This window comes from Triturus cristatus, chromosome 1_1 (assembly GCF_964204655.1).
Source record: "Triturus cristatus chromosome 1_1, aTriCri1.1, whole genome shotgun sequence".
Classification (NCBI taxonomy): domain Eukaryota; kingdom Metazoa; phylum Chordata; class Amphibia; order Caudata; family Salamandridae; genus Triturus; species Triturus cristatus.
The window spans coordinates 1,141,951,866-1,141,976,337 of record NC_140579.1 but is presented as its reverse complement, the minus strand read 5'-3'; the positions used below and the strand labels follow the sequence as shown (position 1 = coordinate 1,141,976,337).

Sequence of the window (24,472 nt, the reverse complement as noted above, 5' to 3'; positions counted from 1 at the left end):
AACACTGGGGGATGTGTGCAACTGAGAAAGTGTGTTGAAGCAAACAGGAGCGCAGTATAATATACTGCCCTCAGATTGCAAAGAAAGAACAATCTTGAAAGCTAGGACAGTTCTCACAAACAATGAAATAACAATCATACAACAGGAAAGTAAAGATATCGAAGGAAATAAATTGGGGGAAGACGGGGGAGGGGGGCTAGAATGCAATATTCACAAGTGCCAGAGCTTAGGTTAGTCTTGGGGTGTCCCTGACTTGGTGAATGTGGAGTTACTGTGCCACCGAAAGTCCACACAGTTTTAGACTTTCCCTGTCGCCTTCTTTCTCTGCCCTAGTTTCCCTCAATGCGCCCTCGCATTCTTATATTCCTGCTCTCAGCTCTGGTCTCATTGTCTTTACCTATCATGGCCGCCATGCTGGTTTAACCGGTTTCTTGTCTTCCGCAATGAGGTTAGACTATTTATTTTTCTTCCTTCCAGTTCTGTGTTTGTAGACTCTTTCCTAGGTTCCCAGTGTTAATTCTTTCTCTTTTTTGCTGCACACACGTTGGCCGAGCCCAGTCGTCCTACAACCACTCAGTAGGTCTATCTCCCTTGACTTCCTTCAGACACAATCCCCTCTATTGGTTCATATCTTTATCTCTAGACTAAGGCAGCCAAATCAAATCTTCAGGAATTCTACCTCATGAGACATTTCCCTCAGTTATGTCTAATTTGCAAAAAATGTCTTTCTTGAAGCAGATCCTTTGGTTAAAATGTGATATACACAGGACCAAGGTGTTGTCTTTCAACAGGATGATTAGATGAAATCTGGGCATCCCCACCTAACCATTCTGAATACTACACCAGGATGTCTGCCGGCTGATGGGCTGAGGGTGCGCGCCATTGTGTGTGCTGCTGTCGGTGTATTACCAAGAGGCAGCCAGGTTCGGTGTGTGCTCTATGAACACTGATTGAGACTCCCTCAGTTACTCCCTCAGTTACTCAAACTCCCTCGTTCACAGCACATGACTCCCGCTTAATCTCTGACTTTACCCTTGGGGCCTCCACATTTTCCTGCTCTCTGGAGTCTCAACTTTTTGACTTTTTTTTTCACACTCCCTCTTTCCATTTATGCTGCACCGATGCACTTTCGGAATTGGTGCCCAATTCATACCATGAAGGGGCGGTTCATGGACCAGTGTCTCGTGGTCTACTATGGTTGTATTTGATGAGGGCAGCACAATCTGGCCACTGTGTTGTTTAGTAAAAGTACCTGTGTTTGTTAACGAGAAGAATGGCGTATATGTTTGTGTTTTTTGCAGATTTGTAAAGTGTGAACTCGACCCAAAGGTATTGGAGTGCTTTACATGCGCACCAGTTAGGTTTCACAAGGACACATTCGTTTTTGGTAGGCACTGGGAGATTAAGTGATTTCCCCAGAATCACAGGATGTTGAGTCGATGCAGAGGCTCAAACCTGGTTCCCCAGCTCCAAAGTCTGCTCTGACCGTTAGGCCACATCCTCTGTTACGTTTATTCTCAGTGATGTACTCCGTTCCTTACACGCTAGAGGCTTCCTTTGCACAATTCTCATTGCCAGGCACGGATATAGGCCTCCTAGACAGGCCACGCGCTGGCCTCGGGCTCGGGAACAAGTGGAGGCAGAGCACTTGTGCACTTAGTGTGACTCTGCAGGTCAGATTGTTTTTAGCTCTTTACTTGCTGCTATTCAGATTGCCTTTTAAACTGTGATTTTACTTTTTTAAACTTACTTACCTGTTGGGTGGGGCAGAGCTGCGTTTAATGCTCTCGGGGTGAAGGGGCTCACCTACTTCTGCTTTCTACACGCCGAATGCCGGGTCAGCAGTCTAGTTGCTGTTCTCGGCGCAGTATCACTCAGATAAAGGCGCGTGATGACGCGACCGCTCTTGGGCTGACACGAGACCGGAGGCAGAGCACTCGTGCACTTAGAGTGACTCTGCAGGTCAGATTGTTTTTAGCTCTTTACTTGCTGCTATTCAGATTGCCTTTTAAACTGTGATTTTACTTTTTTAAACTTACTTACGTGTTGGGTGGGGACAAAGCTGTGTTCAGTGCTCTGGGGGTGAAGGGGCTCACCTACTTCCACTTACTTCCACTTTCTACACGCCGGGTCAGCAGTCTAGTTGGTGTTCCCAGCGCAGTATCACTCAGATAAAGGCGCGTGATGATGCGACTGCGCAGCGGACGCACGCAGGCGTGCCTAAGGCAAGCCCGTCTGTGCCCGTCCGCGCCCAGCCAGGCCCAGGGGCCAGAACCCCTGCATCTTTTCCTCCAACTCAGTACTATTACTCCAGTACTCAGCTCAAACAATTAAATGGCTACTTGGGGACTACCTGTGCCCACTCTATCTCGCCGGAAAAGTTTCCTGAAAGATCCCCACACTGCAGGTGTAATTTTTCCTTTAATGGTTCAGTACCCACCTCATCTAAGGACCAGTTTAAAATCTTTTTATTGAACTGCAGATCCCTTCCCAAACATAAAGCAGAGACCTGGATGCTCCTTAAAGACTTTGATCCGGATGTGCTGTTTCTTATGGAAACCTGGCTCAACTCCAGTTCTGAGCCAGACATTGTGCAAGCACTCCCACATGGTTTTGTGATGCAGAGGGTAGACAGAACAACAGGTAAAGGCGGTGGGATTGCTATTATCCATAGGGAACAATTCACTTGTCGCCTGCTTGGGAACCCTCTTTCAGATTGTGAGAACGCCCACTTTACCATAGAATTCACGCCACTCCTTTCTTTCACAGGCATTCTCATCTATCGCCCCCCTGGAGCGATAGGAAAATTCAATAAATCACTGCTGAAGGCAGCGGTTAACCCGGCCAGCTCGGCGGCTAATCTCACTCTCCTTGGAGATTTCAATCTTCATTTTGACAACCCACGAGCTGTAAATGCAGTCAAGTTGGCCAGAGGCCTTACGGCTTTCCAACTGCCCCAAAATATTCTGCATGCTACTCATGTTAAAGGACACCTTTGACCCGGTGTTCACTAGTCTAGAGGACCTTAAAGGGAAAGATTCCACCCCTCTTCCGTGGACTGACCACTACCTTGTCTCCCTTTCCTGGTCTCCACAGGTCACCGAACCTCTTACTCAATCTATATTTAAAAGCATTTAAAAGGATTGAGCCTTCTAAATTTGCAAAGGCCCTGACCGCCTGTAGGCCGTTACTTCAACTGGATTTGGATGGGAGCCTCCTGGCTTTTACTAACTGGGTTTTGTCTACTATGACTACCATTGCTATTCCCACCTCGACTAGGCGCACCAGGGAGACTCCTTGTAAACCGTGGTATACCGCTGAGCTGACCTCATTAAAACAAGACTGTAAAAAACTGGAACGCTCTTGGCGTTTCAGCGAGTATTGTCCGGTGGCAAAGGGTATTCTAAGACGGAGACAGAAAGTTTATTACGCTGCTATCTCTCAAGCTAAAAAGGACTATTATGCTGTCCGTATTGATCAGGCACAAAACAACTCAAAGGAAATCTTTGAAATTGTTCAGAGCTTCATGTCACCCACAGCACAATCAAGCTCTCTTTCAGCCACAGATGCCTGGTGGGACGCGCTGTCTAATTTTTTTATGGACAAAATCCGAGTAATTCAAGCAAGCTTTATACTGTGTCCACCTAATTCTCTGTCGTCCGCCTCTGTTCCCACCTTCCCGAGGCATTCTCTGGGTAACTTTTCCCCAGTTGATTCGCCTAGTACCTTGAAAATTCTGAAGGGATTAAAATCCGGCTCGCCTGCTGACCCCTGCCCTGCCAGATTAATGGAGGCAGTAGCGGAGGTTATTAATCCTGAGGTGAACAACATTATAAATTACTCTCTGCGCGAAGCCCGAGTCCCAGACGTCTGGAAGCAGGCTAAAAGTCTCCCTTTATTAAAAAAGCCTGCCCTCAATCCCTCGATTCCTGGGAATTATAAGCCCATTTCTCTTCTACCCAGTCTCGCTAAAGTCTGTGAGAAGGTAGTGAATAGACAGCTGACTGTGTTTGTGGAGAGGGCGGACATCTTGCACCCAGCTCAGTCGGGCTTTCGGTCCTCTTACAGTACCGAATTGGCTTTGGTGGAAGTGTCTGAGGCTATTCGAGAGTGCCTTGATGCCGGCGGGAGAGCAGCCTTAGTGCTGCTCGATCTGTCGGCTGCATTTGACACGGTTCTACATTCTTTGTTGCTTGACCGACTCGCGGAGATTGGTGTATCAAGGTAGGCCTGGGGCTGGATTAGGTCCTTTCTGGAGGGTCGGGTGCAACAAGTCTGGTTACCATCGGCAGCGTCTGCCCCTCTGGCAGTTACGACTGGGGTCCCACAGGGGTCGTCCCTTAGCCCCCTCTTGTTCAATATCTATCTTACTCCTTTAGTCGTACTGGCTGAGGCTCTGGGGGCTAAGGTGATCGCCTATGCTGACGATACCCAGTTACTTTTCACCTGGAAAAAGGATGAGGAATCTGTGGCGTCCGTTCAATTCTGCCTGTCTTCGGTATTTAAGTGGCTTGCGGGTGCTCAATTAAAATGTAATGAAGACAAGTCAGAGATACTCTTGTATGGTAATTTACCCCCTGGTTTTAGAGATCTAATCTGGCCGTCTGAGTTCTTGCCACTGTCTTCTAGCAGTAGCACTGCTAAGAATCTGGGAGTTTGGTTTGAGGATAATTTATCTTTTGCCACCCAAGTCAAGAGACTTTCAGGGTGCTGCTTTGGCCTCCTCAAAATCTTGAGAAGATTTCTTCCACTTCTCCCACGGGCGGCGAAAGAGACAGTAGTCCGTGCGCTCATTGTTTCCCGTCTGGATTATGCTAATGCTCTTTATGTGGGGATTCCGGCTTACTCCCTTAATAAACTCCAAGTAGTGCAAAATGCGGCGGCTCGCCACTTGTTAGAGATCACCTTAAGAAGTAGTGTGCGAGGTTATCTTCGATCTCTTCACTGGTTTCCCATGGCGGCCCGGGTGAAATTTAAATCCATTACCATCGCCCATCGTGCTCTGCATGGCCTTGGGCCAACTTATTTGCAGAAAAGTTTCTCTTTTTAAGTTCCAGGGAGACTGCTCCGCTCCTCCGCTCTTCTGCTGGTAAAGGTTCCCCGTTTTTATCGGCACAGGCTTGGTGGCTGTTCCCTCACCGTTATGGTGGCGCAGGCCTGGAACGCTCTTCCGTTTGCGCTTCGCATCATTGAAGATCCTGTGGTTGTTTTAATTGTTTAGTATGGACAAGCAGCTCAGTCCCTCTGTGCTCGTGCCGGGACACTCCTTGGAGTAGCTGCGCACCTTATAAAACTAAATAACATAACATAACATAACATATGGACTCAAGGTCGCTCCTGGGGCAAGCTCCCCCTGGAGAAATGGACCCAGGAACTGGAAAGGACCAGACCCATACCTAACCCATGTCCAGTCAAAGCCAATGAGGACTTTTCTAGCTGGATAGAGGAGTCACTTGATGCGGTCCTTCCGAAGACTAAGATAAAAAAGACTGGGGGGCCTCATAATTTCCCCTGGTTCTCCTCCGAACTGCGCACCTTAAAACAGCGTTGTAAGGTTAAGGAAAGACACTGGAGGAAAGATTTTCTACCCATCAAAAAGTTGGAATACAGGGCAGCTATTTGTGTCTATAAAGCAGAAATAAAAAAATCCCAGGCCTCCTATTACGAGGGTAAAATTTTATCAGCCGCCAACTCTCATAGAGAAACCTTCATTATCATTAAAAAACTACTTAAAGCCCCCATCCCACTAATAGCACCGGACACCTCTGGTCTACGTTGCAATAAACTGGCAGAATATTTCACCACAAAGGTTCAGAATATTCTTGAATCCCTGCTGTATAAGGATGACAATGACGAGACCCCATACAAGCAGATGGATCCCGACCCACGTCCTTCTAAACACACACTAGAGGTCTCCCCCCCCTTTCGCAGGAATCACTCCTCACCTTGCTGTCCTCAGTAAAGAGCGGATCACCCAAGGATCCTGCACCGCTCGACATTCTGAAGCAGGCAGCTTCGATAATAGCCCCTAACATGACAGACCTGATTTACGTCTCACTGTCCCCAGGACAAGTTCCTAACAACTGGAAATGGGCCATGGTGAAAGCCCTACTTAAGAAACCTAATCTGGATCCGGCGGATATAGGCAACTACCGCCCTATCTCCCTTCTGCCAGGAATAGGTAAGATGCAGAGAAATATGTTAATCAAACCCTCTCCAGCTTCCTTGTAACCTACAACCTGCTTCACTCCTCTCAAACAGGATTCCGACTGCGTCAGAGCACCGTAACAGCCCTGTTAGCAGTGGTGGAGGAAAGTAGAAAAATCTTAGACTCAGGAGGTTCATCTGCCATCATACTCCTTGACCTGAGCGCAGCGTTCGACGCGGTGAACCATAGGATCCTGGCTCATCGTCTCAGGAATATAGGAGTAGCAGGCATGGTGCTCCAATGGCTGTGTTCCTTTCTGGAGGGAAGATGCTTTCAGGTATTTGAGGAGAACATCGCATCTAAACCTACCCCTTTACCGAGCGGAGTCCCTCAGGACTCATTCCTTAGCCCTACCCTTTTTAATGTGTATATGGCTCCTCTGGCAGCCATTGTACCCCCTCTGGAATCCGCATGGTGAACTATGCCAATGATACGCAATTGGTGGTAGCGTTAAACCAAGCAGATCAAAAAACCAATGGCCTCTACTCTTGTCTAGAGGACGTTTCGAACTGGATGGATGCATCTCACCTCAAGCTTAATGGCGGGAAAACTGAGCTCATGATATTGGGCAACCCCCTTAGTTTTAAGTCCAGTTCAATGTGGCCAGCCTGTATGGGTCCTCCCCTGGTCCCTAAGTCAGAATTCAAGAGCCTGGGCATCTGGTTGGACCAAGATCTGAACTTTAGGGTGCAGGGTAGGAAGACAGCAGCCATCTGCTATGGCCTGCTTAGATTGGCCCGTAAAGTCCTCCCGATCCTCCCCTTTCAAGCTAAAAAAGTACTGGTCCAATCACTTATACTTTACAGACTAGATTATGGTAACGCACTATATCTGGGTGCCCCCACAAAGTAGTTTCCATACTACAGTCTGTTCAAAACAGAGCCGCCAGACTTCTGACTGGAGCTACCAACAGACAATCGGTGAAACCTGCACTCCTCTCCCTTCATTGGCACCCAGTGCAGGAACGTATTAGATTCAAGGCCCTGTTCCTAGTACAGAAATCCATGCAGGGGAACGGGCCTCCTATCAACTCAGCCATGATCCGTCCTTACCAAGCTAATAGGAAACTTCGGTCAGATGAATTGCATCTGGCCGTGGTCCCTAGGATCAAAAAGGCCAGAAGTGGTGGACGGCTCTTCTCTTATTACTCCGCTAAACTCTGGAACTCTCTGCCACTACATCTTCGCATAGTTTCCAATCATCTGGCTTTCCATAAACAACTGAAGACCTTTCTGTTTCCTTAGTTCTTTCTGCCTCCCCCATGTCAGTCCTAGCGCTGGGATGCTCCCGGGTACTGTGGTGACCTGGGGGCAGGCCACGTGTGCAGGACACCTATCTAACAGACCACCAGGATACAGAGGTATTGTGCTCAACCGGAAACACCCCGAGCGGTCTTCCGTAACTTTATTTATACCCCGAGGCGAACCCGCCTCGAGGGGTGGGGGATGCGTGTACAGTGTATGTACATTGTATAGTAGTGGCCGAGTGGCTCTCTACATCCCTCCAACATTTTAGATCGTGCCAACGTTACAGTTCTCCACTCAAGGCGAGGGGCACATAAAGTCTCTGAGTCTCTGGCTCGGAGCAGGGTTCCCTCGCAAACGGGAACCAGCTCCTCTGTTGGAGCCACCTCTATCTTCCAGGCTCCGGGAGCCGGCCTCTTCTCGCTGAGCTCGGTTTTCCTGGGAACTGCTTTTGCTTTGCTCTGGTTCGCCCTATTGTATGCCTTCCCTTCCCCTCAGAGATCCCCTCTCCGGGGCGGGCGACCAGTCTAGGAAATCGTCACCCTCCGTTCCTATTTCTTCGCTCTCCTGTTCTCCTGCTAGTTCCCCCTCGACCTTCTTGAAATACGAGGCATTCCTCGTCACTCTCACATCGCCTCTTCCTGCCGTGACCATCGTTCCTTTTGTCGCCAGCACTGTCCACACCTCTGGTTCGAAGGGTGTCCGGAATTTCCAGCCGGGGTGCCGGTCTTTTACTACCACCCTGTCCCCAGTTACTAGTTGGTGTTCTCGAGCTCTCCGATAGTCACTGGCCTTGTTGTTCGTCTTCTCCCTTCGCTCTTGCACCGCCTCATTGTCAAGAGCTGGCGGACTCCAGGATGGATCGGTCGGTATCCCGTCTCGCGGAGCTTCTTTGAAGAGGAGGTGGGCAGGTGCACACTTCGTCGTGCAGTGAGGCGTGTGCCTATATGCATCCATAAACTTGGTTAGAGCTGCTTCAGCATCCTGTCGCTGTTTTACGGCAATACGCAGGGCCATGTTCAGCGTGCGCATCAGCCTCTCAACGTCCCCATTCGCCTGCGGCCACAGGGGAGTTATCCGCCTGTGTTTGATCGCTCGTTTTCCCAGGTATTCCTTGAATTCTTGGCCTTGGAAGGGCGGCCCATTATCAGATCGGATTTCCTTGGGGTTCCCTAGCAGGGCGAATGCCTTTTCCAGAGCCATCCGTATGTGTTGGAACGATGTGGACTCCACTATCTCTACCACAGGGAACTTCGTGTAAGCATCCACAAGCACTAGCATTTGTCTCCCATCCGGGAAGCTGCCGAAGTCCACGCTCACATTGGACCACGGGAGATGACACGGTTCCTCCGTAATGACCGGCGCTGATGGTGGGCCACCTCCGGTGATCGTGCTCGGCATCGCCGCACTAGCTCTTCTACTTTTGCGTCCATGGCTGGGAACCAGACCTTGTTCCTGAGTCGTGCCTTGGTTTTCGTCATGCCCTGATGGCCTTCGTGTGCCAGTTGCAGGAAACGGCCTTGCAGTGTCCTTGGGACTACCAGGGGATGCGCCACACTCCCCTACGCTTAGCTCATGACGAACTTGCCACAGCTGCTGCTGTGCATGCTTTTCTTCTTCCGTGAGCACTCCGTTCCCTTCTAAAATCCTCTTCCAGTCGTGAGCTGCTAAGGCCCTTTTGACTTTGATCAGGGTCTCGTCATTGTCCGTGGCTTGGCCAACTTCTTCCAGGGTCACCGCATCTGAGCAAGCGTCACGGACAATCATCTGAACATAGGCGTCGGAGTATCTGACGTCCATGGGAGCGCATGCCGGGGGAAGGTCCTATGGGTGCCGGGAGAGGTAGTCCGCAGGGTTGTGTGCCCCTGGGCGGAAGAGTACTGTGAACCGGTACTGCTGCAGCTGTACTGCCCATCGTTCAATGCGGGGAGGAGCCAGCCGTGTGGAGCCTCCGAACAGTGGGACCAAGGGTTTGTGGTCGGTGATCACGGTGAAGTCTTGCCCAAACAGGTACAGATGAAAGTGTTGGCACGCCCACTTTATTGCCAAAGCTTCTCTCTCTATTTGCGCGTATCTTGTTTCCGTGTCAGACAGCGCACGACTGGCATAGGCAACCGGCTTCCATGTCCCTCCTTCGTGTTCTTGTAGAAGTACTGCTCCAAGACCCACCGGGCTTGCGTCTACCACAAGTTCAGTCACCCTTCCGGGGCGGAAGTATGCCATGACTGTTTTGTCTTGCAGGGCCGCCTTGATCTTTGCGAACGCTGCGTTGGCTTCCACCGTCCATGTCCAGGGCTGGTCGCTTCGTGTGAGGACGCGAAGGGATTCGGACAGGGCAGCTAGGTTCGGGATGAACCTCCCACAGTACGTTGCCATCCCGAGGAAACTCCTCACTTCGGTGGGTGACTTGGGGATGCTTGCCGACCGCAGGGCAAGTGCCTTCTTCGGATCCACTTTGAGGCCTTCTCGCGTGAACGTGTAGCCGAAGAAGTCAATAGATTCTTGATAGAACACGCACTTTTCCTTGTGTAGTGTTAGGCCATGGTCTCTGAGCCGCTGGAGTGTTGCCCTCAGCTGTGCATGATGGTCTTCAAGTGTACACGAGAACACCAGGATGTCATCGCTTAGGTTGATTACTCCGGTCAGGCCTGACAGGGTTTCTCTAATGGCGTTCTGGAATACCTCCGCCGCTGAAGATACTCCAAAGCTGAGGCGCTTATATCGTCTGAGGCCCACATGAGTAGCGAAGGTCGTTATGTATCTGCTGTTTGGTTCTAGCTCCAGCTGGTGGTACCCCGCATTGAGGTCTAATTTTGAAAACCATTTAGTGCCGTTTAGGTCCGCTACGATGTCATCCATGGTGGGTGTTACATGGCGCTCTCTCTTGACAGCAACGTTGGGTAGCCTCATATCGACGCACAGCCGGATCGCTCCCGGTTAATTTGGCTTCGGAGCGACCACTAGCGGAGACACCCAGGGTGTGGGACCTATGACCTTCTCAATGACGTCCAACGCTTCGAGTTTTGCCAACTCCGCTTCGACCTGGGGGCTCAGGTTGTACGGTACCCTCCGGTGCCGCAGGGCTACCGGTTTAACTGTGGGGTCTATATGGAGCTGAAATTGCTTTCCCTTCAGCTTCCCTAGCCCTGTAAAAAGTTCAGGAAACTCCCTCATGATGTCCTCAGCATGTGCTTCATGCACTTCGTTCGTGAAAAACAAAAGCCCCAAGTCCTCCGCTGTGTGGCAACTCAGGGGGTGCCCTTCCTTCCCTCCGTCACGTGGAACCTGGCCGTGGTGGAGAGAGGACCGCTGGTGACCGTCGCCTCAAAGGTGCCTCGTAGGGGAAGGGGGTCGACCCCTCTGTATGCGTATATTCTCGCTTTGGTTGGTAGCAGAGGGGGTCGGTGCTCCATTGCTTCGAACTGTTGAGAGTCCATGACGTTCATCATCGCCCCGGTGTCTATGAGTGCCTGGAGGTCGGTGCCCAATATCCTGACCGAGCACATAGGCGGCGGCCTGCGCCGGCGTCCTGGCTGTCCTACGAAGGAGACGTAGTATACCTCGTCGTCTTCGTCCTCCAGATCAAGGTTCTGTTGGTGCGGTGCATCCTTTTTCGATTCATCCGGGTCAGCTATCGACAGTTGTCTGACTCTTTGTGTGAACCCTCTCAGTCTTCTTGGGGCAAACCGTGACTGCCCACTGCGGCATACTTTGGCGTAGTGATTCAGTTTCCCACAGCGGGAACACTCTCGCCCCTTCGCTCCGCACGTGGCCGTGGGAGGATGATCTTCTCCGCAATTTCCGCAGGGTCCTCCAGGTGGCGGTCTTGTCCTGACTGGTGCGGGCGGTGGTCACCTTCTGATCACGTCGACGCGTTCTTCTTTGACCTAAGGACAGAGACGTTTTAATGCATGGGCAAAGTGGGCTCTGGCCCAGGGCCCCAGCCTTTCAGGGGGCCCCCTGACAGTCAGCTCCATTCTCCAGAGTTTTGCCCTAATGACCTTGAATATTTCCTAAACAGTTTGTTTTAAATTCTGTTTTCCTTTCATTTATTTCTTATGTACCTGACGTGTGAGAGTCTAGTACAGCCATTTTGCAGAGAAATTTTGTGTTTATTTTTCATGCAATATACATAAAAAACGTTTATTTTAGATCAAAACAAGACCTAACATATAAGAAATGGGAGGGCGTCACAGAGATTATTTGCAGTAATATTGGTGAGCTGCTGCTGTGTTACAATATTGAAAACACACAACTATCCCTGAATATTAGATGTAAACACATTCAGGGCCTTATTTATGAGAAGTGATGCATCGCTGTGTGAAAACAGGGATGCGTCACTTCCTAGTGCGCCCTCGTTGCGACATGATGGATGTGTCATATTTACTGTATGACGCATCATGTCGCAAGGAGTTACAGATATGTCAGTATTTCTGACGAATCTGTATGCGCAAAAGTGATGCATTGCTGGGGTGTGTCTGAAAATAGACACAACTCCAGCAATGTGTCCTTTCACATGGGGCAAGCCCCATGTGAAAGGGCCTGCAGCAGTCTTATGCCTGCTGTGTGGCAGGTGTAAGATATTGATGCAATGGCGTCCTTGAAGTGGCGCACTGAGTTCTCATAGATTTCAATGCACCACTTCTACAAAGCATTTTGCGGGGCAACACCCACCCTGCATACATTATGCCTGGCGCAGGTATAATGCGGTGCAGGGGTTTACAAAGTGAAGCATCTGCCTAGATGCGTCACTTTGTAAATAGGGCGTAACATTGCACATATTTTATGCTGCCGGTACGTCACAAAAAGTGACGCACCAGCGGCATAAAAGTGAAGAAAAGCCTCATAAATATGGCGCTTAGAATTTGGACGAGTGTCCCTTTGCACTGTCAGGGACCTAATGAAATGAAATTGTGTATTTAATAAAGCGCGCAGCTACTCAGACTAGAGTGACCTGGCGCATGACAGTGGGAGGAAAACATGCGTAAAAGACCCATCAGTTATCAAAAAGCCAGGTTTTTAAGTTCTTTCATGAAAGAGAGTAGGTCTGTGGTCAGTCTCAGAGACTCAGGGAGGCTATTCCACAATTTTGGGCCTAGAAAGCCGTGGGATCTGCCTCCAATGCGGGCACTGCATATTTTAGGCATGATGGCCAGGTTGGCATTGGAAGAATTTAGGGGTCTAGCTGTTGTGTAGCGAATAACGCGCTTATTTATGTAGCCGGCTCCTAAGCCATGGAAAGCTTTAAAGAAGATGGTCATCGCTTTGAAGCCGATCCGTTCTTTTATGCGGAGAGACTTAAGAATAGGGGTCAAACTAGATCTGGGTTTAGGTCTCAGGATGGCTCTGGCCGCGGCGTATTGTACCACTTGTAGGCGCTGGATAAGGGATTTGGGAAGACAGAGGTACAAGCTGTTGACATAGTCAAGCTTTGATGTCACCAGAGTCTGCACCACAATCTTTCTGCTCTCAAGCGGTAACAGTGGCAGGAGTTTTTTTTAGCATCCAGAGTATGCCAAAGCAAGTGCCATTTAGATTTTGAATTTGAAAGCACATGGAGAGTGTCTTGTCTAAGACAATTCCTACGTTTTTGACTTTCTCCTTTTCAGCGGGCGGGGGCGGCAGATCTTTTGGCCACCAAGCGCTCCAGTCAGGCGCTTATGGATTACCAAAGAAAACAACTTCAGTTTTGTTAGGATTGCACTCCAGCTGATTGATCTTAAGCCAGTTAAAAAACTTTGTGAGGCAAGACCTAATCATTGCCCCGTCAAAGTCGGTTCCTTTTTCACACGTAAAAATCAGCTGAGTGTCATCAGCACAGGAAACAATTTTGGCGCCCTCTTCCTCTACCAGAAATGCAAGGGGGATAGATATGTATTAAAAAGGGTAAGACTGAGAATGGAGCCCTGAGGGACACCTACATTCATGGCCGGAACTGGGCAGAGCGGACTCCATACTGTAGTTAGCCCTAAAACCGGATTGGGACTCATGAAGAAGCTTCCCATCTTCAATGTGTTTTTGGAGGGCCTTCTTTACATGCTTCTCTAGTACTCTGGAGAGGGTCGGAAAAAGGGAGATTGGCCTGTAGTTGGCAGGGTCCGTCGGTTTGGCGTTAGCATTTTTTATCAGTTGAAGAATCTTAGCATTCTTCCATAATTTCTGCATGTTGCCTGAGGAGAGAGAAGCATTAAAGAGCTGGTTTACTGTGTGGTTATGGTGGGAGCTAATAGGTTCAAGATATTCCCTGGACATGGGTCAGTAGGAGAGCCAGACTTAATGCTTTGGAGAGGGGTCAGTGACTCTTCAAGCTGACACTCAGGGAAAGCTAGTAAAGATGGGGGATCCAAGAGGTTAAATTTGCTATTAGAACTAAGGTAGAAGGTCAGTTCTTCCTCTGAGATGTTAGTGAAGGCTTGTTGGATCATGGAGATCTTTTTGTGGAAGAATTCAACTATTTACTTAGACCATTCTTCAGTTCATGGCCCTTCCTTTGTGCTGGCTCTCAGGGCAGTAAAGGATTTAACTATGCTAAAGATTTCCTTGCTCTTATTTTGGGCATTTTCTATCTTGGTTTGAAAGAGGTTTTTCTTGGATGCCTTCACGAGAATGTAATGAGCTTTTAAGGTGTCTTTATACACCTTCCTGTCCTCAGGTAGATAGGATTAACGCCATTTCCGTTCAATTGCTCCACAATTTCTGTTGCAAGATCTAAGGGAATCGTTAAACCATGGAGCTGGTGGGGATAACCTCTTTGAGGAGCAGCAAACAACCAGTACCACTGCATCAATGTTGGTTCGGAGCTATGAATCTATTGAGAGGGCGTCCGAGTCGGGGCAGCCAGACAGCTCTGGTGAGGAATGACCGAGGGCGTCTGCTAACATCGGGATGGATATTTTATGGAACGTCCTGTAATTAGAGACCCTCTGCCCTGTGTTAGCTCAAGGGGCTGTGGCAGAGTTGGGAATGACGAATTTTAATAGGAGGTGGTCAGACCAGGTAATGGGAAGAGGTAGGTTTACTGATATGTCAAAGTTGTGAACGATTTGGTCTAGGGTATGGCCCTTCTCATGGGTGGCCAAAGAAACAGATGGAAACATGTTGCAGCCCTGCAGCGCCTCCAACAAGGAAATTGTTTGAGGGTCTTTTCCATTGTCCATATGTATATTGAAATATCCCAGAATGAGGCAGTTGTTGTATTTTAAGGCCATGTAGGTGGTGGCTGTATTAAGCGTAGTAATAACATTTCCAATAGCACTGGGAGGTCTGTAAATCAGAAATCCAGCTATGCTATGATGGGGGGATAAGGTACAGCAGAAGCCTAAGCAGTCTAGTTTTTTATTGTAAATTATGGCAACACCTCCCTCCTTCCCATTCGATCGGTCCCTCCTAAGAATGTTATAACCCGTAGGGATGGCCGAGGTGATAGTAGGATTGGAGGCTTCAGACAGCCAGGTCTCAGTGAGAAATAAAAGATCAGACTGTTAGTCTAAAAGTAGGCCATAAATGTATGGTTCATGCTTTTGTATAGAGCGACAATTTAAAAGGGTGGCCTTTAAGTCCTCTGTTTTCTTATTGTTTTTACACTTATTGTTGCTTGGGAGGATATTGGGTGAGAGTTTCCTGGGTTGGAGGAGAGTCCAGTTGCACTTATTGCATCGAAAGTCTACCTCCAACCTCGGATCAGCGGCTGTACAGTGACATAATGGTAGCCGCCTAAGGCTAAGCAGTTTTTCCCTATTGCAATATAGTGGAAGAAACTCACCGGAGGGGAACTGGGCAGCTTGGCCGGCGACAAAGGCCTCCGGGAATATATAGGCTAATGCCTATGATGCAAACTGGATCACCAACGCAGCTGAGGAAGCGGAAACTGCATAGGCATAAGTGAGGAGCCCGATAGTAGCCCCAGCCCTCCGCACAATCGGCGTATCAGCCGCGGCGGACCAGGACTGGAGGAAAAGCGAGATGCGAATCGAAGCAGCTAAGGAGGTGTAGGCAAGCAGAATCAAGTAAAGTGCAAGTGCGCATAGGGAGGAGGAATTGTTAAAAAGCACAGAGTAATTCAGCCAGACATATACAATTTAAAAAGTATTAAAAACGTAGTAGCAGGGCAGGAAACACTAAATCCTACAGCTATCAGCTTCGCGCATCCGTTTGCATCGGGAATAAATAGGCCGATGCCTATGATACAAACTGGATCGCTAGCACTGCTGAGGAAGTGGAAACTGCGTGGGCAGAAGTGAGTAGCCCAATAGTAGCCCCAGCTGTCCACACAATCGGCATATCAGCAGCAGCGGACCAGGACTGGAAGAAAACCGAAATGCAAATCGGAGCAGCTAAGGAGGTGTTGGCAAGCAGAATCAAGTAAAGTGCAAGGGCGCATAGGTAGGAGAAATTGTTAAAAAGCACAGAGTAATTCAGCCACACATATACAATTTAAAAAGTATTAAAAACGTAGTAGCAGGGCAGGAAACCCTGAATCCTACACCTGTAAGCTGCACATGTCCATTTACATCGGGAATATATAGGCTAATGCCTATGATGCAAACTGGATCGCTAGCGCAGCTGAGGAAGCGGAAACTGCGTGGGAAACAGGGGCTCAAATTAGATCATTAATTCAAAGGTGTCCTGAACAGGGGCCCCCAAAATATGTTTGGCCCAGGGCCCCCCATATCCTTAAGATGTCCCTGCCTGAGGAGGCCGGGTGCCGATTTGCGCCGGGGGTGGCTTGTGGAGAGCTGCGACCATCTCTTCCGCCCCGACGTCCGAGAGCTCGTGGGACCTGGCTAGCACTAGGATCTGGTCCAGCGTGATGCCGGCTGATGCAGTATCAGCTTTCTGAGCAGGATTGATTTGCAGCCCAGTATGATCTGGCTTCTTATTTCCTCCCTCTGGTCGGCGAATCCGCAGGTGGCCGCTAACTTCCTCAGACGCGCATGAAACATGTCGACCGACTCATCCTCTAATTGAAAGGAGCGTCAAAATTTGAATTTCTCGAAGTCCAGGTTAAGTTGTGGATCAAAGTGTTGATTGAGAGCCGCCACCGCTGCGTTGTAATCATCCGCGTTGCCTGTGTTTGGGAGGGTCTTGAATAAATCGTAAATCTCTGGTACCCCGTAGAAGATTAGCAGGGAGTGTTTCACCGTGCCGTCCGTTTCACGGGTCCCTGTGAAATAGTTGTTGAGCTGGCCTACCCACGCTCTCCATCGGGGGACCGCAGTGGCCGGGTCCGCCATTTCGCTGAACGGCGGGAGAGGGTTGACTTGTGCGTGATGGTGTCGCGGTTCATTCGCCCTTCCCCCTTCTCCTTGGGCCGCAGCTGGGCCGGCAGGGCGTTGTTGCCCGCCTGTTGCTGAACGCTCATGCCTGTGGGTGGGGCACTCCGGCGCGCCCGGCGCTGCACCCTGGAGGGCGGCTGGGCTGGGAGAGGTGGGTGCCTCACGAGCGCGTGGGCAGCGGCAGATAGCTTGGCGCGTGCAGGGCGGTGTACTCACTCCGACGTGGGACTTCCTGGACCCTTGAGGCAGCTGGCACCTGGCAGCAGGCAGGACGGATATGGCACAGTCACTCCACACCTGAAGGAGGACAGCGACCCAGATGGGCCCCGCAGTAGTGGATGGGGATCCTGCTGGAGCTCTTGATTTTGCCAGTGCTTGATGTGCAAAGAGCCCCTCATGCGCGTTAGAGCGCCATGGAAACCGGCCAGGCGTGACCTTTCTCCGTGCGCTGAGCGCGACTCCTCCACTCTGCTGCCCTCAGGGCGTAGCGCTTCAGCAACCACGTGGAGATGGGCGGATTCCTGCCTGCGAGGTCACAGGGCGCTACAGCGGCAGCCGCGCTGCCGATCAGCGCGCACAGCGCTCCCCCTGGACCTCGACGATGACGCGCCAATTCGCTGGAGCGAGCCGCCGGTGAAGAGGGAGACACCCGGGCGGGCTCAGGGAGGCAGGACAGCCGGTGCGCCACAGCCTAGACGCGCAGCCGGCCACAGGATGACCGCCGATGACGGTGGAGCGTCACGGGTGGGCTCCGCTGACGCCGCGGCAACAGCTCCAGGCTGCTGAAAGCACGCAGCGGGACTTCCGGCCTCGTCGCCAGTGTGGTGACCTGGGGGCAGGCCACGTGTGCAGGACACCTATCTAACAGACCACTAGGATACAGAGGTATTGTGCTCAACCGGAAAGACCCAGAGCGGTCTTCTGTAACTTTAGTTATACCCCAAGGCGAGCCCGCCTCGAGGGGTGGGGGATGCGTGTACAGTGTATGTACATTGTATAGTAGAGGCCGAGTGGCTCTCTACAGGTACCCATACTCTTTATAAATGTTTTTTTCATTTAATGTGAAAGCGAGACCGAGCCGATCCGTAACCCCCCCTGACCATGTGTCTCTGGAAATATGTCACCCGATCTCCTACCCTCTGGTAAAATGCTCCGGGTGCTCGAGTCCCCTCTGGCCATGTTTGCGTGTAGAAAACTGAAAAAATAATAAATAAAATAATAAACTATGAGTCCAACCTCATATGACCCAGAAACACTCGGGCAGCCTCGGGGGTTTAAGGTGACGCCTCCCTCCACGCGTCTCAATGCTTGTGTGCCTCGCGGCCGCTTTCACTTTTAGTGCTGTCCAGAGGGGGGCGCTGCTGGCTTGGGATGTTCACTGTGCTCTGGGGCGACGCTAGCATGCCACGAGGGTGGGATATTTCAGTCCATTTGATGCTAAAAGAGGTAGCACTTGAGGTGAGTGTAATGTTGGGCCCTAGGCCCTCATGCTAGGGGAAATGACTGACGCTGACGCATAGTTGGGGTAGTGGGTTAATGGCCACGAGCACGTGCGCTCGGCCCTTTTATTACCAGCGTCACCTGACCCAGTGACGTCTGTGGTGGGTGGGTGTATAGTGTGGTACACACATGTCAGAACACTAGAACGTGTCCATGCTAGGACACTACATCCCTCCCAATTTTTAATGACGAAAACCCAAAGTCAAAGTTCAACCTGTGGGAAAAGAAAACCCATACATATGTAAGACAGTGACCAAAACTTCTGTAGAGTCTCTTACGCCTCCGCTGCTTGGGGTCCAAGACGATGTTCTTCTTGTCGCGGAGACCACCAGTTTACTGTGGCACCAGCCATGGGTGCTCGATGGATCTAGTCCGTTGACGACTCTGCCTTGAAGTTGTACTCACAGTCTTTTCTTCACTTTACTTCCATGGCGACAAACGCAGTTGAAGTTCTTGTGGTTCACCGCTAGCTGTTGCCGTTCATCTTTCCGTCCTGTCCTCTTTTCATCTGTGGCGTGTATTCTGTTTTGGCAAAAGACGGATTGGTTGCAAGACACCCCTCTCACCATGATGCCTCTCTCGCAGGTGTTCCCCTGCCATGGGATATCCCTGAGGCCCTCTTCATCAGATCTGTCCTGGGTTGAGTGTCCTGTATCGTGTTACTCCCATGCCGATAAGTGCGGGTGCAGAGGAGACGACAAGTCTCACCTCAGATTCCGCAGTCAGACCTGGAGGGTAGCTGTTGGCTCCTGTCTTTGCGCGCGATGCCTTCATCCTCCTGGGACCTTCGCTGAAGGGCGGCTGATGACCATCTCTCGTCACGGGGATGCTCTCTCTCACTGGCATCCCTGAGGTCTTTGCCCCTGAGTCACCACGGCTGGCGTTGTCCAGTGTGCGCGTGACCCCAAAGGTGGATGTTCCGAACGGTCCGGCCTGCTAACCTTTGCGGATCCCAGGTGTGCTGAGAGCATCGTCAAGCAGATGGTGTTCTCTCCGTGCCATGGGTGTTCTCAGGACTTGCTCTCCATGTTCTGGCACTGGTCGCCTTCCTTATCTTCGGGGTGTGAGTAGTCTTGCCACACTCCTCTCTCTTTCCTTGATTCTTTTCTCCGTGAGGGTGTCGAGTCACTCTGACTTCTTCTCCTTCTTGCAGTGACAACCGTGCCACTTCAGATCTCTTTCTTTCCCCTTTTCCTTTTAGTGGCAGACGTGCTACTCCGATGTCATCTTCCTTCTTTTTCTTGTAGTGGCAGACGTGCCACTCCGATATCTTCTTTCCTTCGCTTCACGACCTACTCTGTACCGTTTCTGTTCTCCACTTGGTCTGGCCAGGCTTCTCCATGCAGCGCGCGCACTCTGCACGTGTTCCCCCTGGTCTTGTCCTCGTCCGAGGAAACTCTCTCCATCTTCCTCAGCATTCCGAGTTAGGGTCGTGACCTTCTCTTCGTCTTTTCCTTTTCACCAGTTACTTTGGTTGTTGAAGTTCGTGGGGCCATACTCTTGGTCCTCTTCGTTCTTCTCCTTTTCACCAGTTACTTTGGTTGTTGAAGTTCGTGGGGCCATACTCTTGGTCCTCTTCGTTCTTCTTGAGCTTCTTGGACCACTGGACGGTCCGCACTGCCGATCACTGGCAGGATACCTTCGGTCTTCCGTCAGACCTTTGTTTCGTAGATTCACTGACCCGTGCGTCGGTCACCTCCTTGTGCAACCCTGGCGGGTTGGCTTTGCAGTGCGACCATTTGGCTGGTCGTAGATTCGCTGACCCGTGCGTCGGTCACCTCCTTGTGCAACCCCTGGCTGGTTGGCTTTGTGGTGCGACCATGTGGCTGGTCGGCTTGGCCTTTGTGGTGCGACCATTTGGCTGGTCGGCTTCACGAGGTGCGTCACGTCGTGTGACTACCTGTGTTCACGAGGTGCGCCATGTCGTGTGACTACCTGTGTTCGCTGCCTTGTCAGGCGCTGGTGCATGCTCATCTTCGTACCGTCATGGTACATCTTCAGTGTAGCGTTGCTCCTTGTACCGTGTGATTTCTTGTTGTGGTGGCTTCTTGTCGCCACTGGGTGTCCCACTGCATCCTTGCCCGCCATGTCGGATACTTGCTGCGCCCATCCTCTTCAGTGGGTTCCTCTCCTGTAGGCGCTGCAGTGTACCTTCCGCGTCTGGGGTACATCTGCGATGAGTCCTTCGGCTCTCTCGAGGGGTCACTCCAATTGTTGCGGCGACAGCGCAGTCCTTGCTGGGGTGGATGTGGCTTGACCCTTTTCTTCTTTCTTGTTCTGCGGGTTCCTGTCGCTGTATCCCGTTACCTGCGGGTTACTTGCTTCCTGCGCTTCAGTCGCGTTCCTGCGCTTCCGTCGCGTTCCCGTGCGCTCACCATTGCGCATCAGTCTGACCTTGCGGTACATGCCTTGCTGCCTCTTCTCTAGCCTTTCTATTCATATCTCCTGCAGCTGGTGCAATTCTGCTCTCAGGCCACTAGATGGCAGTGTAGGGTATGCTTTTCCCTTCATGCAGCAGCAACCATCTCTGCTGCTACAACTCTATGCCATGTTTTCTTTTGTTTCCAGGCTTCACTCGTGAGTAGGAGAGCTGGAGCCACAGCAGGAGCAGAACACTGGGAGCAGGATACGGGCCAGACAGCAGGTGAGTCCTTTACATTTATTCCTTTAGAGGCAGGGGGGTGCAGGCATTGATAGTTAGCTGCAGGGAGGACGAGGAATCACTCGTGAACTGGGGGGAAATGCTTCTTTCAGACACTTACGTGGGGGACACTTGCTCATGTGCCTGGCGGCTCTTCTCGCCTACTTCATTAATGCCACCGCCTATGTCCACTTAGCTCTCCCCGCCCGCAGCAGCTCCTTGCTCACGCTGCTCGGGGCGGGGTGAATTGGTGCAGAATACCGGCACTGGTTCTCGGGCAGCGCGCTCAGTGTGGGCTTCTGCTCCTCCAGCCGCATGTACTCCTGGGGCACCTCGCGCGTCGTTCACATTCCCGCTCCGATGCGCCACCAGCCGTCCGCTGCCCGCACGTTGCTCTCCCCGCCCGCGGCTGCTCCTTCATTCCTCGCTGGCCGGGGCGGGGGAAAGAGGTGATGCCGCTATCCTTGGCAGTGTATTTGGACAGGGACGGGGTCGCTGTTCCATGCCGCGGGTGGGCTCCGCCTTTACTTTCGGTTCTTCCACCCCGCGGCAGGTCCCTTAGCTTCACGGACCGCGCGGGGGGGGATTTGCCGGTGCCGCTCACTTCTTCTCACCGGGGGCAGAATGGGGTGGGCTCCCGCTGTCTTCCGATCCCGCCGGGACACCTCATTTAGTTCCCCCTCGCAGGGCTCACCTTTGGCCGGCGTGCCTCCTCCTTTCCGCGGGTGGGCACCGCGTGGTTCGCGCCTCATGTGGGGGTCGCAGCCGATGCGGGTGGGCTCCGCTCGGCGTTTCTGCTTTTTCCGCCCTCTCCGTGGGCTCTTCACACGCCCTCCAGCCACTCGGGCATACAGCGCTTCTTGTGGACGGCGTGGCCTCACCACGGGTCGACCGCTGATGCGGGGTGGCACCCGCTGGCTTCACTCTTCTTTCGCCGCGCAGCTCCTCACCTTCCTCCACGCGGGTGGGCTCCGTGTGGTCGCCGCCACTTGCCTGGTCACGGCCGATGCGGGTGGGCTCCGCACGGCTCGCTCATCATCTCTGGGCACAACTGCAGGCTCGACGGGGTCGGGGTGGGCACCCGACTTCGTCGCTTACACTTTGGAGCACAGCGACCGCCCGCAGGTCAACGCGGCGGTGCGGGGTGGGCTCCCGGTCACCGCTCGCGCCCAGGGCTCTTCGCACGCCCGGCGGGCGATCAGGCGCTGTCCTCGCCTGCTGGGGGAAAGTCTCCACGGCATCTCCTCTCCCCCTTTCAGATTGCTGGGCTGCTGCACGCCAGGGCACAGCCCCCTCGTTGCCAGTGTAATGTTGGGCCCTAGGCCCTCATGCTAGGGGAAATGACTGACGCTGACGCATAGTTGGGGTAGTGGGTTAATGGCCACGAGCACGTGCGCTCGGCCCTTTTATTACCAGTGTCACCTGACCCAGTGACGTCTGTGGTGGGTGGGTGTATATTGTGGTACACACGTCAGAACACTAGAACGTGTCCATGCTAGGACACTACAGTGAGGAGGTAACCACCGGCATCGTGTATCTAAGTTAGCCAGGCCTTGACATCCGCCCTCGGTTTTATATTTTCCCTGCAGCTCCCCACTATCATAGGATGTTAAAAGCATACATCAATGATAATAACTCTTTTTACAACTTTCTATCGGGTTCTTTTTAAGGCCCAGCTCATTACTACACCGCCATGGTTAATTCAACTCTTTGTATTACGCACGGCCATGCATCTTGCTGCTCTATTACAGCACAGCCAACCTTGCCTACTACGATACATCCATGTGGTCTTCATTTCTGTATATTACAGCCCAGCCTTAAATGCAGAGTGCAGCTCTGTAGTATATACCACAGCAATACTTACAGCAGCTCTGTATATTACACAGATACACGCATAATGCGGTGTTCTGTATTACAACATAACCACCTTTCCGTATTACAGCAAAGACCATTATGCATGACACAAGGCTTCATGTTACAGCACAGCCACCTATGTATACTGCCTTTGTGTATATTACACAGATACATCCATAATGCAGCTCTCTATATTACAACATTACCACCCTTTGGTATTACAGCAAATGCCGACATGCATGATGCTAATCGTTCGTTTTTTAACACAACCACCCATGCATACTGCATCTCTGTATATTAAACAGATACACGCATAATGCAGTTCTGTATATTACAACAAAACCACCCTTCGGTATTACAGCAAAGTCCATTATGCATGACACAGGTCTTTGTGTTATAGCACAGCCACCCATGTATACTGCAGCTCTGTAAATTGTAGCTCAGTGATGCAGAAAAAGGCGTTGTGCCCTGCAACCACTCGGGTATTCTTCATTTCTTTACCTTACAGCACAGCCTTTCATGCGTATTTACAGCTTTTGGCATCACTATGCAGTCATCCACACTACAGATCTGTACATAAAAGCACAGAACTGTGTATGACAAAAACCGAGTGGTATATTACATCATGAGATGTTATATCCCACCAAAAAATAGGAAATAAACTAAAGAGTAAAACACCAAAGCATGAAGCAATAAAGATAGTACAGAAGAAAGCTTCATATTACAGTGGGGCTTCATGTACAAATCACTGCATTGCAGCACAGACGAAGGGCACGTATTAATGCCCTGCCCCACGCAGCCCCTCCGGACTCACCTTTGGGGGGCTCCTCCGCGGGTCCCGGGTGCTTTGGTCCATGATGAGAGTGTGCGGAGGGCCCTGGTTTCCGAGGGTCCGAGTAGTAGGTTTGATTGTGGCTCCGGGGTGTTGGGGCTGCGGCACAGTCCTTCCTTATGTTGGGGTTTCTGGTGTGGGGCGCTCAGGTCGGTTCCTGCAGAGCTCAGGGGTTAGCAGTGGGTCCCGGGTGCTGGCGGGTCCGAAGAGTCCTGCTTGTTGGAAAGTTCCGAAGGGTCGTACTGTCGTGGGCTTTAAGTATCCTTTTTTCCTTGGGTGGGCTCAGGTGAGTTCTGGGGATCGGACTGCAGTGGCTCGCACTGAGATCGGAGCTCCGTGCTCCTCCTTATAAACTCTCAGCTCAGGCATGTGCTTTCCGGAAAACAGGATGCAGCCCGCCCCTCGGTCTTTCTCGCGCCTCCTTTCTCATCTTCGCTAAGTTTCACCCTCCTTCTGTGCGCCTCTCCTTCCCCCTTCCATTCTCCCCCATCCTTCGAACCCTCCTATGTCGCCCTTTGAGCTCTTCCAATCCCCCTCTTTCAAGTCCCCCTCTCCCCATGACACTCTCACCTCCCCGTCCCCCACGAGTACTTGATTGGCATGAAGCGTCAGGCAGGTAGCGCGAGATGGAGGGCTCATTTTTTTTTGGTTGCATATGTATATAGCGCGAACTCGACCCGAAGGTATTGGAGCGCTTTACATAGCACCGTATTTACATTACACATTCAGGCACGGGGAGATTAAGTGATTTTCCCAGAATCACAGGATGTGGACGCGACCTAGAGGCTCGAACCCTGGTTTCCAGCACCGAAGCCGGCAGTTTAAGCCGACGGACCACAGTGGCTCGAGCGGCAGACACCACCAGTGGTGCCAGCGGGCTGCGTCTCTCAGGGGCGGGCACAGACACATGTTGCAAAG

General features: G+C 51.4%; 1 protein-coding gene across 2 annotated transcripts in view; it reads right to left on the bottom strand.

The window, feature by feature from the left end:
* The window catches only part of LOC146871739 (macrophage colony-stimulating factor 1-like), a 109,673-nt gene extending 85,802 nt beyond the window's left edge, over window positions 1-23,871 (bottom strand). For both annotated transcript variants that reach the window (XM_085651284.1, XM_085651283.1), the window contains exon 1: window positions 23,537-23,871. In XM_085651284.1, the coding sequence (XP_085507410.1) occupies window positions 23,537-23,578 (42 nt within the window). In that variant the 5' untranslated portion in view covers window positions 23,579-23,871. The remainder of the gene's footprint in view (window positions 1-23,536) is intronic.
* Window positions 23,872-24,472: the final 601 nt, after the last annotated feature.